A 17,523-nucleotide genomic window follows, 5' to 3' on the forward strand; every position below is an offset into this window, starting at 1 on the left:
ATTATCTGCATATATCTTAGAATTTTATCCCTTATACATTGTTCCAATCATTAATCATCTTTCTCTGTGTCTTCCTAATTGCAACATTATCCATTCATTATTTTAATCACTTTTCTATTCTTATTTATAATTGAATAAGTGTTATGGAGTGTCCCAGAAATGCTGAAGTATCCAATTGATTATTTTAAACTAGCAGTTGAATGAATATTACTTTTAATCTTTCTTTCACCTAAAGGTAGAATTTTTTTCCTTGACCTTTTCTATCTCCCTTAAAGTAGGAAATAACTCTGCATGAAAAGTATCCTTCCTACAGACAGAGAAAGACATCTTTCTTAATAGAGAGACATATAAGAAACTCTGTCAACAAGTGGACCTTAACACGTTAAATATGTTATGGTAACTAAAATTCAAATATTTCACCCCATATGTTCTTCACAAACTTACTAGTTCTTTGTCCCAGAGCTATACAAATTGGCTATTTAAGTCATTTAGATGGTTCTTTATACATACTGACATGTACATGTGAATGTAATTTAATTTGGTACTTTTCTCCTGTTAATCTGTCTTGTATCACTTTAATATATTCTAACTTGAAGGACTTAGAAAGGTCCTTTATTTATTTAACTGAATCACTGTGAGATAAATAATTACAAAGCTGTTGGTTGGGTTTCGGCAGACAATGTTTCAACACCCATCCCTTCTCCAGTGTACATCTCCTACCACCAATGACTCCAGTTTCCCTCACACCACTCTTTCAACCTGCTTCTATGGCAGACACTTTTCTTATTTCTTCTTCTCTTCCCCTCCCTCCCCTCTTTCTCTTTTTCTCTCTCCCTTGTGTCTCTCTTCTTCTCTCTCTCTGATTCATTCTTTATCCCTCCCTAAAGTATGCATTTATAAAAAATGTTTTTAGGGTTTTTTCAATTTACATAAATTAAATCAGTTGTATACTTTTGGATGGCTTTCTTTGTTCAAGGAACCAAAGTAAGTTTGTGGAATTTATGGTGCAGGTAGGGCTGGAGTGATAGCACAGTAGTAGGGCATTTGCCTTGCAAGCAGCCAACATGGCCGACCCGAGTTCCATTCCTCCGCCCCTCTCAGAGAGCACAGCAAGCTACCGAGAGTATCTCGCCCATAGGGCAGAGCAGAGCCTGGCAAGTTACCGTGATGTATTTGATATGCCAAACATAGTAACAATTGTCACAATGGAGACGTTACTGGGCCCGCTCAAGCAAATCAATGAACAACGGGAGGACAGAGACAGTGATGGTGCAGATTACCTAGTATGTCATCTATGCTAATGTATTCTATAATAAACCATCTCTTGGTTAACCATCCTACAGTGGATAGGTAGTTTGATTATTTCCAGTTTGGTTTCATCAAACAAAATGCTACAATAAAAACAGCTTATTTCTATTGCATCACATAGTATGATTGTCTTCAACTTAATTTTTATTGATATAATTATCACATTAATGCATTTATAATAAAGTAGGAAGGATTAAATGTTAAGTATTATAGAAATAATTGAATTTTCATCTTTATTATTTCCTTTAATTTAAAATCTAGGTGACTTTCTATAATCTTTAAAATATTAAGCAGTATTTAATAAAGACTGCACTATTTCTCAACTTCATTAGTAATATATTGAATGCTAATTGTCAACATCTTTTTTTAATGTTAAATGCTACATTTTCCAGGTCTTGGGGTTAACAGATTGAATTTAAAAGCTTCTTTCTCTATTTTTCTTCTAAGTAAGGTAAGACTGCACCATTCTTTTCTAGAGAAGGGAGAAGTTAATTTTTTTGTTCTTGCCTACCAATAATTCTTGGAAACAACTCAAGGCAGAATAATTTTGGGTGTTTATACAATTATGTAATCGCTTCATATATTCTGGATTAAAATAAAAGCACCCTCATTGTTAAATGATATTGCATTCATTCAGTCTTGGTTATTATAGGCTCTATAAAAAGGACGTGGATGAGGAACACAAAAGATATCTATTTTTGATTATCTGAGGCAAGAATGTTTTGTAGTATATTTATAAGATTTTTTTGAGATGCTAATCACTTTGCCGTCATCTCTAAATATTTTCAGCATTTGAATGGTTTAGTTGATATTCAAGAACTTAAACTTTCCTGGACCATCTGTTTTAATGTTAATGTATCTATTTTATTACTCATATTTAATTCAAGACACTTTTTATGCAAGATATTTTTATTTCTAAATGATGATTCATATTATGCTTCTCTCCTCTTCTTTACTGTCATCTTCCAAGTACAAATCGTCATACTTTTACCACTGACCTTAAAGAGTATCCTGAGTTGTGTGCATGATATATTTGCATTACTATCTTCCATTTTCCAAACGGCAGCAGAATACTCTTTAAAAACGTAGAAAGTTAGTATGTTGAGCTTTTGAGTAAAACCATTTCTTTCAGAGAGTTTCTCTGAAAGGGTGTCATCCTGCAGTTCTATAAGCCACAAACATATGAAATGATTGTTGGACACCACCATTTACTGTCTATTCTATTTAACCAAACTGCATTGGTTCTTACCTTTTATTACTTAGCTTCTCTGTATAAGAGAAATAGTCATTAGGAACTGTTAAAAAGTCTGGTTGACTCACCCTGTATTGCTGCAGTGAGCACTGTTAACTTTGCTACAGATATATCTATGCTTACATAAATAGCCTGCTTGGATTGTATTAATTAACAATAAAAACACTTACCTTTTTTTGTGGTGGAGTGCAGAGGGTATTACTTGTTAGTCAACATCAGACTGAATGACATGGACTTTTCTGAATAAATCTGGTTATGTGAGGAGGATATTTGCTTATTATTTAAATTTTTACTCAAAGATCAATAGTATAGTTGCTAAATTCATTTATTGACCAACTTTCCACAAATAGCCCAGTCTCATGACAACTCAAACCCTTCTATAACTAGTTTGAATGTTGAACAGTTTCAGTGAGGACTGCCATGTGTGGAATGCTAGGAATCTAATTCTAGAAAATACCTAAAGTGGGATAATTTTTCAGATGATAATGAATAAAATGGTAAAAGAATGCATCTACAGTCAAGAACTTTTCTTACTAAAATAAATAGACGTGAATTTTCTTGGCTATAATATGGGTTTAATTGTGTCTTCTTTAAAGGACTATTCTTGAATGAGATAAATGCCTGTGGAAGTATCTTGCCCAGTGCCTCACCAAAAGAGTTTAAGTTTACTCTGCATGCCTGACTGAAGTAAACTCAAAGAGAGCTACCGGTAAAACCCAATTTATGTTTATTAAATACTATGAATAATACATGTCCTTATCACCTGAATTAGCAAAGAATATATCAAAGTGAAGTGTCTCTGAAGTCTTTTTACATTTTTTCAGAGAAGAGATTTTTTTTTTTTTGGCAATAAGCAAAGAGCAGAAAAGCAGAAATGGTTGCAACAAGAAGGCTTGGTTGTGTTGGTTGAAGAATGGAGGTACTATAAACAGAGAATGGCAGGAATTAAGTCTTGCTTTTCTTGTCCTTGTGGATTCATTTACTTGCTTCTAAACAGAGAACAGTGTCAAGAGATTCCTTTGGGTTCATTATTTGCTTCCCATGGGGCTTGCCTTAATTTTTTTCTTTTCTTCCTTATACAGATAGAAATAACGCTATTTCCTTACTTTAAATCTATCACTCTGGAGCGAAATACTAAATACTAACAAATCAATTGTTTGATCAGTTAATCTAACAATAGGTATATTTCTAACTCCAAAGTGAGCTTATCATATGATCAATTAAAAACCTACAAACCAGGGACTGGAGCAATAGCACAGTGAGTAAGGTGTTTGCCTTGCATATGGTTGACCCAGCATCACATATGGTCTCCCGAGCACCACCAGGAGTAATTCCTGAGTGCATGAGCCAGGAGTAACCCCTGTGCATCGCTGGGTGTGACCCCAAAAGAAAAAAAAACCTACAAACCTGAAATACATAAAAGTTGTCTCAAATAGTAATAACCGATCTGACATTCAACAGTATTGTAGGTATCTTTTTCATTCATTGGCTTGATTTTTTTAAAGGTCATGCACAGACCTAACTACTGGAAGTGCTTAAGGAAACAGATGCACAGTGCTTGAGGCCATGTCAAAGCAAGTGCCTTAACCTCTGTACTACCTCTCTGACCTTAACTTGTTGGCATCTTTATTCAATTCATTAGTGTCCCATATTTTCAGGGGACAGATCTTTAATTTTCCTGTTTAAATTTATTGCAACAATTTAACTATTGTCACTTTCAAAAATTAGGTAGTTTTATTAATTTTGTGAGTGCCTTCATGATAGTGTACAGGAAAACAATTTAATCTTGTATATTAATGGTAACCTGCAGCATAAATGGAATGCATTGTTAGTTCAATTTTTTATAAAGTCTATAGGTTTTAAAAATAAGATAATGCCATCTGAAATTAATACATTTTTATTTGAATTTTGACCTTTATATATATATGCATATATATATATATATATATTTGTTTTTATTGCCAAATTGTCCTGGATTGGACTTCCAGTAAAATGTTGAGTAGGTGTAGTGTACGTCAATCCCTTTGTTTCTTTTTTTTGGCTTTTTGGGTTACACCCGTCAATGCACAGAGATTACTCCTAGTTTTGCGTTCAGGAAAAACTCCTGGTGCCTCTCAGGGGACCATATGGGATGCTGGGAATCGAACCTGGGTTGGCTGCGTGCAAGGCAAACGCCCTACCTGCTGTACTATCGCTCCAGCCTCCATTGTTTTTTATCTTCAAGGAAAACTTTCCTTTTCTTTAATTTTTCTATTGAGTATGATGTCAGTTATGGTCTTGACTCATGATATTTACTGCACTGAGGTATATTACCATTATATTTAATGTTTTGAAAGTTTTTAAAAATCGTGAATGGGTGTTTTAATTTTGTTATATGTTTTTCTTTATTTAGATGACCATCTGACTTCTCAATTTTATTAATGTGATGTATCATATTTACCTATTCTTTTCATTGAGAAATCTTTGCATTCCGGAGATAAATTCCATTTGTTCATAATCTTCTAAATGTGCCCTTGAATTCCATGTTAGTATTTTTTGAGGACTATTGCTTTTACTTTCATCAAAAACATTAATCTGTAATTATTAACAGGTATGCACATGTGTGTACATATATATCACTTGATCACTTGACATCTTGTTATTCATTGATTTACTCGAATGGGCGCCAGTAACATCTCCATTTGTCCCTGTTGCATGCTAGTGTAGCCCAATGGCGTCTGCTGATTCCATGAACACAAAGAGCCTCAAACCATTCGTTCAGGTTCTTGACGAAGTCTGACCATCTTGTAGGTGGGCGTCCACGCGATCTTTTGATGTCCAGGGAATCCAGTTGGTAATGGCTCTAGTCTAGCGATCATCTCCAAATCGCATTACATGTACAGCCCATCTGATTTTTGACTCCTTGGAAAATGGGACAGCGTCCCTGATCGTCGACAGAGATTGGAACTCCGGATTCCTTCTCTCACTTGAGTAAAGCGTGATACTGCAAGCATAGTTCTTTTGATTCCTTTTTGGGAGACCTGAATAGCATTCTCATCCTGTTTTCGTAGGACCCAGGTCTCTGAGGCGTATGTTAATGCAGGAAGAACAGTGGAATCAAAGAGATGTGCCCAGAGCCGGAGATTCTTCATCCTCTTAGATATTTCATTGACGCTCTTGAAGGTGTTCCATGCCACTCTCTTCCTCCTGTGCAATTCAGGTGCCAGGTGGTTCGTCATGTTGAGTTCTCAACCCAGGTACACATAACTGCTGCATTCGGAGACTTTCGTTCCATTGAGAGGAATGGAACCTCAGGAATGAGTCCGTTTCTCATGAACATTGTCTTCATGAGATTCAGCTGTAGTCTGACCTTTCCACATTCATGGTTGAAGTTGGCCAGCATTTGTGCCGTTTGGCTAATGTTTGGTATTATTAGAATGATGTCATCAGTGAACTGGAGGTGGTGTAGCTGCTGTCTATCTTCACTCCCATTCCTTCCCATTCCAGTCATCGCATGATTTTCTCAAGGGTGGCACTGAAGACCCACCCTGCCAGAGCCAGATAAATACCTCATCGCCAACCTCCACTACCTCCACTTCCCAGCCGCTGCCACACTTCAGGTGCTTTCTGGACACATCATAAGACACTTAATACCCATTTTTTATTATTACCGCACATATTTGATGGGGTTCAAACATGGTTTGAACCATGGGAAAACCTGCATGGGCGATTAGAAGCCACCCTAACCTCTATCCTTCTCAGAGAGAAAGGCAAGCTACCGAGAGTATCCTGCCCACATGACAGAGCCTGGCAAGCCATCTGTGGCATATTTGATATGCCAAAAACAGTAAATAGAATGGGTCTCATTCCTCTGACCCTGAAAGAGCCCCCAATATGGCAGAGTTAAGAAGGATGAGCAAGGAGAGTCTGATAAGATCTCAGGGCCGAACTAGGCTGCCAAAACAAAGAAAGACTAAAATGACTGTCTGTACTTTCAACGCACATATGCGGCCATCGGAAGCACCCATCAAAGATCTGATGGTGCAAGGGTGGAAGATCAAGTAGGACATCTTTGGTCTTACCGACACGAGAAGGCATCAACACATCACACCATTTTCAACACTGGAGAAGAACTGTTCCTCGGAACATGTGAAAAAAAGAGGTGTTGGTGGTGTCGGTGTCCTTGTCAACATGAACCTGGCCATGAGCATTGATTCATTCAAATGCCTAACAACCTGAATTGGATGATTACACTTGAATAGATGTGGCTCACTGCCAGCAGTTTCTATCTTTGTTGTCTATGCACTAACATCCAATTATGATGAAGAAGAAATTGAGAAGTTCTACAAGGACCTGAAAAAGTCCCATAAAGAATACCACACCTTCTACAAGATCATTGTCAGTGATTTTAATGCCAAGATAGGATCAAGAAGATTGGTCAAAGAACACCACATTGGGACCCATGGCCTAGAACGGAACGGAGAGGATGAGAGACTATCTGAGTTCATCACGTCGACCAAGACCATCCATGGTAACTTGCAGTTCCAGGAGGCCGAATCTAAATGTTGGACACTGGAGCCTCCTAGTGGACAGTTCCACAACGAAATTGACCACATCATATTCAATTGACGTTTTTGCCTGACCTATGTTGCTGTTATCCCAAAATTTCAAACGGGATTGGACTACCCTCTCCTATGTGCACAATTCTACTTCACGGAGTGGAAAGGGCTGAAAAGTTTAAGAAGAGAACTCCCAGAACAAGCACTAACAAGAGCTCTTTGGCACTATTGTGGCAATGTGGGAAGATGCCGTCATTGACGACATTGATGAAGAATAAAATCGACTGGTTCAGCACCTCCATGATTGTGTGAGGAACGCTGAGGGAGAGAAAGCCACAAAAAGGCGCCTGTATTCAAAAACTCTCAGGCTCATTCCTAACGTAGTTGGGCGCAAGCCTCAGGCAACTACAAGCTAACATCTGAGCTCACAAAGCAGTGCAGAGAAGTGATAAAGGAAGAACTCAAAGAGAGAAGAGCAGCAGTGCTGGCAGATGTGGCAGAAGCCGGGAAAAGCATTAGCAATGCTTCGCCAACTACAAGACCAAGATGATCGCCCTCTGATGTCCTGATGGTTCTATCACATCTTCCAGAAGGGCAATGGAGAAGATTATCCATAACTTCTACTTGAATCTCTTCAATAGCCATGTCCACCTGCCCACATACAAATTCCGCCAGTACTCATCAATACACTGGCTTAGCTCTTCACATGCTACCTGTCTGAGTGCAAGGTTCTTTCCCAATGGAAAACCAGCAGAACCGTTCTACTGCACAAGAAGGGTGACATCCATGACATTGGCAACTATCATCCGATCTGCCTATTGTCTTCATTCACAAGCTGTTCACTCGAGTCATCCTGAATAGGATTGGCAGAGCACTAGATGAAGGACAACCATGCGAGTGAGCCAGGTTCTGCAAAAGATTCAGCACAATCAAACATATCCACACAGTAACCAAGCTCATTGAGGTTTCTCGGGAGTTCAAGATGCTGCTCTGTCTAATGTTCATTGATCTAAAGAAGGCCTTTGATTCTGTTGAGACAGAAGCGGTCATCGAAGCCCTAGCCAAACAGGATATTTAAACTCAATACATCAGGACCCTCCATGAGCTGTATTACGGATTCACTACCGGGATCTCACCATTCCACAAGGAAGTGATCATCATTGTAAAGAGAGGTGTTCATCAGTGAAATGGTGAAACTCTTCAGTGCCACATATCTATATCTACATCTATATCATCTATATCTATATCATCTATATCATTTATATCTATCTATATATGAGCTTCTTAACATAAATTGTGTTCCTTGAACTTATTGTATCTGTAGTTGATGATTGATCAATTTTGTAAAATTTGTGGTCATGCTGCCACATGAATGAAGTGAACATGGATGAACACTTTGAAATACATTAGCTACAAAAGGCCACACGTTCTATCATTCCATTTTAATGGAATGTCCATAATGGGCCAATTCTGTGGGATTGGAAAGTAGATTCGGATGTTGGAGAATGGAGAGGAGGTAGTAAAGAGTTTCTGCTAATGGTCATGAGCTTTGTTTTAAGGAGTGATAAAAATATTCTAAAATTTCTTAGTGACAATGTTAATACAATAAACTGAAAAAAAAAACCCAGAATTGTTCACTTTTAAAAAAACAAATTTTGTGGTATGAAAGTATGTTAAAAACAGGTTAAAGATGTTAATTTCTATGACTGGGTTATGGTCTCTGAGAACAGAAATGTTAATTATTTAGTTATTTAATAGTTAATTATTGCTAGTTAGGGGCCACTCAAAAGGATAGTACAAAGCTAGTATGGTTTTCATATTGTCTCTTCTTTTAACAAAGCATAACCACCAGCTATAATCATTGAAACATTTCAATTCGTTAGTATTGTATATATTTTTTTGGAGGGGAAAGCAATGATTATTATTGTATTTTGTCATTCCTATTGCTATTGAAGCAGGCAGAGGCCTTTGGAAATGAATTTCAGATGAATTTAATTAAGTCAGAATCACCTTGAGTCTATCAAGGCTCTACAGAATAGCAATTAAGGGACAGTTTTGCATCCTCCTTGACTGTGAGTTCACAAAGCGTGGGTGCTGCTACGCATGCACATGCGTTAGGTGACTGAGTCACCTCAGGACCTCCCCAGGTCTCCCCAGCAGAGAGACAAAGAGGTAGCAGACCACAAATGGTTGGTGAAAATGACCTGTTTAATGCAGAGTCGCTAGCATACTTATAGAACATCTGAAGGAGGTTGAGGTATAGGACATATGTGTGATTGATCATTTACAGAGATAAAACATTTTGGCAGAGGCAATTCTCTTGGGTAGATTAACTCAAGGAGACACTCTGTATAGACAATCTATATTGCATTTCTCTTTCCTTATAGTTGTATATATTAAACAACTAAGTTTACTTCTTATCTATACTTGCAGTTGTTTGGAACAATGCAGTAAGAGATAAAGATCCCAAAACTTAGTTCTCAGGGCTCTGAGAGCAAGCAAGACTTTTACTATAAATCCCAGACTATAGTTCAGCTTGTCCTTCCCCATGGAGGTCCTGACTCTTTGGTCATAGTAGCTTACATAAAAACCATGAGTTTATGCTTTCTAGACGGTCCCATTTTGATGTCATGGTAGCTTTGCCACTCACCCTGGGTCCATCCAAGTCCCACTGTGGGTCCTTTCTTTTGGGGTATTAGGAACCATACTGAAGTCCGATTCAAGTAATTATGACAGATTCCAGGAGTAGATATATTTTATTTATTTATTTATTTATTTATTGCTTTTTGGGTCACACCCGGCGATGCACAGGGGTTACGCCTGGCTCTGCACTCAGGAATTACTCCTGGCTATGCTCAGGGGACCATATGGGATGCTGGGAATCGAATCCGGGTCGACTGCATGCAAGGCAAACGCCCTACCCGCTGTGCTATCACTCCAGTCTTGAGTAGATATATTTTAGAGTCAATCAACTCCCAAATATTAGGAGCACAGAATTAATGGCATTTCTGTGTTTAGACAAAGAACATTGCTCTAAAGTAAAACATAAAAAGGCTATAGGGAAAATAGAAAAGCAGGTAATTCACTACAAATACAAAAAATCTAGAACTGCCAGAAAGTTTTGTCTTATAAGTAACCAAGACTTACTTGGAGAACTGTGACAGTGAGAGGTAAAATACAAATGGAAGGTTAAAAATAAACTCAGGGGATTAAGAATGCTCCCAAGAGCACTGTAAGCTTCTCTGGGAGGAGGAAAAGGGACAATTCACTGATGAAGCCTAAAAACATTTAGGCTTAATATCCAACACTTTACAATGTACTAACAATAGACCTCAAAGAGGAAAAGCTTGGAAAAGACCAGAACCAGCTTTGGAGAAGTCAGGTGCACTTGTCACCTTGCCTGAGACTCTCCCACACCTGTTCTCACTGGGCAAACAATGGATGTAGGTGATTTGGGTGTTTTCATCACAGGATGCAGGTTCTTGAAGTTCCGCAAATGAAGTCTGTGGGAGAAGTGGGGAGCAAGGGAGGGAGTAGCCTTGATAGTGTTAATGCCTTTGTGCTCAACCCACACTAGTCTTCCCGGGGATGTGCCTGGGAGACTAGAAATGGTAAAATGTGCCACAAGCACTAGCATGAGCATCCCACCAGTCCCACCGGGTAGTCATTAAGCTACACCTAAAGTTCACTTAAATTTCAGAGTGGGATCTGTTCACTCTTCTATTCCCCCCCCCCCCCCCACACACACACATACACACACAAAGTTCTCAGAAGCCATGACATCAGGCTGAAGTCAGGGATTGGTCTTTGTAGGAAGAAGAAGGTTCCCAGATCCAGTGCTTACCCTCACATAAAAATAAAACTGTTTTATTTAAAAATATGAGAGCAAGAGAGAGAGTGAGAGCAAGAGAGAGAGGGGAGAGAGGGGAGAAAGAAAGACAGAATAGAGAAAGAGAGAGAAAGAGAGAGGAGAGAAAGAGAGGAGAGGAAGAGAGAGGAGAGAAAGAGAGAAAGATAAAGAATAAACACATGGTTTCCCCAGAGAGGAGAGAGAGAACTGGGGTATAATTAAGTTGAGGTGTGGGTGACTCAGGATAGATGTGCATTTCCTTTGATTTTGCAAGGTTAATTTTATGGTTTATCTTTTCATCCTTTTTTTTTCAAATTAAATTGCCCCTGCTCTAGGCTTTCTATCTAGGTGAAAGTCTTGCTAGGATTTTGCCAAGGGAAGAGCTTAGAACTTTTGGTGGTTTTCTTTCCTGTTTCTTTCCACAGTCTTTTGTTTCCACTGAAAGATCTCTTCTCTGGAAGGTTCCAGCCTTCTCCAGGTGGTGCTGATTCTAGTTAGTATCTTATCAAGCTTCAGTTACTGCATCTGTGAAGGATCTTCATGGTTTGGGATTACTTTAAGGCAACAGAACTTCTTTATGCTACATCTTTTTTTTTATTAGTGAAGCACCATGTGGTACAGTTGTTGACCTTACAAGTTTTTGTACTTGGGTTTCAGTCATACAATGATCAAGTACCCATCCCTCCATCAGTTCCCGTTCTCCACCACTAATGATCCCAGTAACCCTCCCACCCCTCCCATATCCCCATCACATCCCGCCTCTATGGTAGGGCATTCCCTTTTGTTCTTTCTCTCCTTTTGATTGCTAAGGTTTGCAAAAGAGGCATTGAGTGACAAACATGTTCGGTCTATAGTCTACTTTCAGCATGCATCTCCCATCCTGGGAGAATCCTCCCAACACCCTTTACTTGGTGTTCCCTTCTCTGTCTGAGCTGCCCTTTCCCATAGCATGTGCAGCTGGCCTTCAAGCCATGGAGTAAACCTCCTGGTACTTATCCCGACTATTCTAGAATGTTGGTCTCCTATTTTCTCACTTTATATTATCCAGATGAGTGCAGTCTTTCTATGTCTGTCTCTCTCTTTCTGACTCATTTCAATTAGCATGATACTTTTCATGTAGTACCATTTGTATGTAAATTTCATGACTTTTCTAACAGCTGCATAGTACTCCATTGTATAGATGTACTAAAGTTTCTTTAACCAGTCATCTGTTTCTGGGCACTCGGGTTTTTTTTTTTTTTTTTTTTTTTTACAGATTTTGGCTATTGTGAACAGTGCAGCAATGAACATAGAAGTGCAGATGTCACTTTGGCTATATATTTTTTTGCCTTTCCAGGATGTATTCCCAGGAGTGGTATTGCTGGATCAAATGGGAGCTCAATTTCTAATTTTTTGAGATTCGTCCATACTGTTTTCCAAAAGGGCTGGACCAGTTGGCATTCCCACCAGCAGTGCAGGAGAGTCCCTTTCTCGCCATATCCGCGCCAACACCGGTTTCCCCTATTCTTTTGGATGTGGGCCAGTCTCTGTGGTGTGAGGTGATATCTCATTTTTGTTTTGGTCTGCATCTCCCTGATGATTAGCGATGTAGAGCATTTTCTCATGTTTTATGCTACATCTTGGTTTTATTACTTTTTGAGAAACTCATTTCTACCTCACCCACACCCTCCCCACTTGACATCAGTCCTCTGATTTCACAACTGATTCTTTTTACTTTATGGTTTACATTGTCCAGCTTCCCTGGGAGTTGTCCATACCTGACTACTGGGAGTACATTTCACCTTAACTTTATGTAGTACATCTTATTCTTGAGAGTTGCCTACAGAGCAACTTGGTGGTGTAATTACTTTATGACTTCTCCCCCCGCCCCCCCCCCCCCACACACTTCCCAAATTAAGCTTCTTTGCTACACTTTTTGTCTTCTGAAATTCTTTCCTGCCAGAATGGAAAACAGGCCTGGAAAATGTGGGGAGAGGTCAGCTCACTGCAGAGCTTTGGGGAGTCCTGACTTTCCTGGGCACTCACTGCCGAGGCTCTGTTGGATCAAGTGGGAGGTTGGTAACAGCACACTCTGGCGCCTACCTCTCCCTTCTGTGGCTCCCACAAACATCCCTGTCTAATATTTATTCGGTTGGTTCATTTGTAGGATAGCTTTTGAAAAGGAATGTGGAAGTGGTATAATTTTGTGTTACCATAGACTGTAGGAATTTCAAAACTTAAAGACAGTGGTTCGTAGCAATCTATGTAGTACTATCTCCTGTGAGCCTTTAAAAAGCACCAGTGGGGCGATGAAATGAACAAAAACTTTCTCAAGGAAGAAATACAAATAGCCAAAAGGCACATGAAAAAATGCTCTTCATCACTAATCATCAGGGAGATGCAGATCAAAACAACTATGAGATATCACCTCACACCACAGAGACTGGCCCGCATCCAAAAGAATAAAAACAACTGGTGCTGGTGTGGATGTGGGGAGAAAGGGACTCTCCTTCACTGCTGGTGGGAATGCCAACTGGTTTATACCTTATGGAAAACAGTATGGACGCTTCTCAAAAAATTAGAAATTGAGCTCCCATATGACTCAGCAATACTACTTCTGGGAATATATCCCGGAGAGACAAAAAAAGTATAGTTGAAATGACTATGCACTTGTATGTTCATTGCAGCACAGTTTACAATAGCCAGAATCTAGAAAAAACCTGAGTGCCTGAGTACAGATGACTGGTTAAAGAAACTTTGGTACATCTACACAGTGGAATACTATGCAGCTGTTAGAAAAGATGAAGTCATGAAATTTGCATATAAGTGGATCAACATGGAAAATATGCTAAGTGAAATGAGTCAGAGAGTGACGGACATAGAAAGATTGCACTCATCTGCGGAATATAAAGTAACAGAATGGGAGACTAACACCAGGAGGTTTGCTCCATGGCTTGGAAGCCAGCCTCATATGCTGGGAGAAAAGGCAGCTCAGATAGAGAAGGAACCAAGTAAAGGGTGTTTGGAGGACACGCTCAGAATGGGAGATGCATGCTGAAAGTAGACTATAGACCGAACACAATGGCCACTCAATACCTCTATTGCAAACCACAACACCCAAAAAGAGAAAGAGAAAACAAAAGGGAATGCCCTGCCGCAGAGGTGGGGTGGGCTGGGGAGGATGAGGTGGGGGTGGTGGGAGGGATACTGGGATCATTGGTGGGGGAATGGGCACTGGTGGAGGGATAGGTACTCGATCATTGTCTGACTGAAACGCAAGCATGAACGTTTGTATGTCTGTAACTGTACCTCATGGTGATTCACTGATAAAAAATTAAAGAAAAAAGAAAAAAGCACCAGTGTCCAATGACCAGGAGGACTGGTCCACTGTTGGAAGCCTGCATCAAATGCTGGGAAGAAGGCAGGTAGAATAGAGAAGGGACCATTATGGCAAATATAGCTGGAAATCATCACTGCATAAGAACTGTGTGCTGAAAATAGATAAAGGGACAAACACGAGAACCTCTCTGTATCTGTATTGAAAACAGAAATGTGTGTGAGAGAGGTGAGAGAGGTGAGAGAGAGAGAGAGAGAGAGAGAGAGAGAGAGAGAGGCTGTGGGGGAGGGTGTTGTGGTGGGAAATCCACACTGGTAGAGGGATGGGTGTTGGAACATTGTATGAGTGAAACCCATCCATGAACAGCTTTGTGTCTGTGTATCTCATGCTAATTCAATTAAAAAGTAATAAATAAAATGAATTTAGGGGTAAAAACAACAACTACAGCAACAACAAAAAACAAAAACAAAAAGCAAACAAAACACCAGTATCTAGGTCCCATTGTAGTACTGAGCTAATCAGTGAAGCACTGTGGCTCAGGAGGTGTCAGTAGCCCACCCTACATTGTGATCACTGTGGTTGTGATTCTAGTGAGCCTTTCAGAGAATCTGGGGTAGGTGGGTGGTTTTCCAATTTAAATGTGCCCGGAAATCTATGAATGATAAAGTAAAAACTTTGCTTCAGTGGGCCAGTGATAACCCTGAGACTCTGCCCAAAGTAGGAGTAACCCTGAGTACCACCAGGTGTGCCTAAAATGCTTCCTCCCAAACCACATTTTCAGTTATAAAGGTTGTGTAAAAAAAAAAATGTGTATGTAGATACACACATATATGTAAATGTATGTACATATGTATATATACATGTACATATATACATACCTATATATACACATATACATATATGCATACACACATATATACACTTATACATGCATATATATGCATACATGTATATATACTATATATGTGCAGAGTGGAAGCATGTTTAATTAGATAAAAATAAAATAAATCACATTGTTGGGCAAAAGTATTGATAAAGAGAAAGAAGGCAGTAATTTCTAAGAATTAACTTTTTTGTGGGGGACCTCCCAAATGGTGCTCAGGGAGTCGAGTGGTGACTCCTGGAGACTAACATTTTATCCAGGAGATGTACTTACACTTCATCTAGGAGATGTAAAATGTAGATTTTCACTTAATTTATATACTTTCTTTAGATACTTTCCTGACCATAAAATGATATAATTACACAGAAAATATGAATATATATTTATTTGAATTGACATTTTGACTTCTTTGTAGACATTCTGTTGGGTATTGGAATTTCATAAGTTAAAAAAGCATAGTCTCTGAATTTAAAAAATAACTCACAAATACAGAAGAGTATATTTGCAAACTTCTAATAATAAGGCAAGAAATAATAAAATATACATTAAATAGAGTTACAAGTTATGTGTGATGGAAGAGGCAACGAATTCTTTCTGGGGAAAGGCTTCACCATGATCTGGGATTTAGAACTTTGAAATACCTACTCCAAAAAGTTCACTTTTGTTTTCCAGTTTCTCAATAGGATGCTCATAGTCTGAGCTCCTTTGGGATTAAGTCACTAACATTACAAAACAGTTTTAAGAACCCCCAAAAACTTTTTTCAAGGCATCCTTCATTTCTTTATTCCGGAGGCTGTAGATCATGGGATTGAAAAAAGGGGTCAAAACTGAGTAGAACAAAGTTGTGAACTTCTGCATACCCTCTGCTTGTCCTGACCCTGGACTCACATATGTCATCATGACAGAACCATAGAACAGAAACACAACAGCTAGATGTGAGGAGCAGGTGGAGAAGGCTTTCTTCCTCCCAGCGCCAGAGGGTACCTTCATTACAGCCCTCAGCACCAAGGTGTAGGAGCCAGTAATGTAGAAAAATGTGGCAAAGATGAGGAGGGAACTCATTGTGCCGCATATGAGAACAGTCCCTGGAATAGGGACACAAGCTGAAGCCAGAGCCAGCAGAGGACCCAGGTCACACAGAAAATCATCAATCACATTGGGGCCACAAAATGGTAGCTGGGTAACAATTATCACTGGGATTAGAAACCAGAGAAAACCATATACCCAGCAAAAAATGACTAGGCTGCTACAGAACTTAGTGGTCATGATGGTGGGATAGTGCAGTGGACGGCAGATGGCCAAGAACCGGTCATAGGCCATGATGGAGAGAAACAAGCACTCAGTTGTGCCCAAGGAGAAGAAGAAGTACAACTGGAGGAGGCATCGAGCAAAGGAGATGGTTTTGGTCTTGGAGAGAAAGTTGGCCAGCATGTTGGGCACATCAGAATTGACATAGCAGATCTCCAGAAAGGAGAAGTTGGCTAACAGAATGTACATGGGAGTGTGGAGCCTCCGGTCCCAGCGTACAGCACACACAATGGCCATGTTCCCAAGGAGGGTCAGAATGTAAGTCACGAAGAATATGGAAAATAGGACAATCTGTATTTTCCAGTCACTAGGGAAGCCCAAGAGGATGAACTCACTCACAATGTGGGAAATATTTCTGCCTTCTGAGGTCATTTCTTTCCATTCTGTGAAAATTGGAGCAGAAATAGCACATACAAAGGGAGTTACACCTCTTGATTCTTACCTTCCCTCCACCTACCATTTGTGAGCACATTTTTCTTCATCACGATTGGGGCAGGATAGGGCAGCAGGGGTTATGCCTAGCCCAGTGGTTTCTGTTTTAGACAATTCATTTCTTGTCTATATTCTTCCACTGATTACTATATGTGTCTAAAGTATATACATTTATCAAGAAAATATTGACAACTTTTAAAAATAGTTCTTTTAAAATTAAAATGTCACTGTCACTGTCCTCCCATTGCTCATTGATTTGCTCGAGCAGGCACCAGAAGACAAGTCTCACAATGGAGACTTGTTGTTACTATTTTTGGCATATTGAATACATGACGGGTGGCTTGCCAGGCTTTGCCGTGCGGGCGAAATACTCTCAGTAGCTTGTCGGGGTACAGAGGGGCAGAGGAATCAAATCAGGGATGGCTGCATGCAAGGCAAACGTCCTACCTGCTGTGCTCTCTCTCCAGACCAAAATTAAAATAAACATAGAAATTAAGTTGTTTACTTTATGTTGTTTATTCAGTGATCTGCCAAGTGCACCCAGCTTTGGAGAACAATATTCCAGAGATAGTTGAATGACTAAGGTGAAATAAGGATATAAACTTTTACATGGATAATTCAATGATAAGAAGTTAG

At 39.4% G+C, this 17,523-nt stretch overlaps 1 protein-coding gene across 1 annotated transcript; it reads right to left on the reverse strand.

Moving 5' to 3' along the window:
* Positions 1-15,885: 15,885 nt before the first annotated feature.
* LOC130041232 (olfactory receptor 11H6-like) lies at positions 15,886-16,827 on the reverse strand. The gene has a single exon (XM_056133298.1). It carries the CDS (start codon positions 16,825-16,827, stop codon positions 15,886-15,888), a length of 942 nt encoding a protein of 313 aa, XP_055989273.1.
* Between the last annotated feature and the right edge of the window lie 696 nt (positions 16,828-17,523).

This window comes from Sorex fumeus, unplaced genomic scaffold (assembly GCF_029834395.1).
Source record: "Sorex fumeus unplaced genomic scaffold, SorFum_2.1 ptg000098l, whole genome shotgun sequence".
Classification (NCBI taxonomy): domain Eukaryota; kingdom Metazoa; phylum Chordata; class Mammalia; order Eulipotyphla; family Soricidae; genus Sorex; species Sorex fumeus.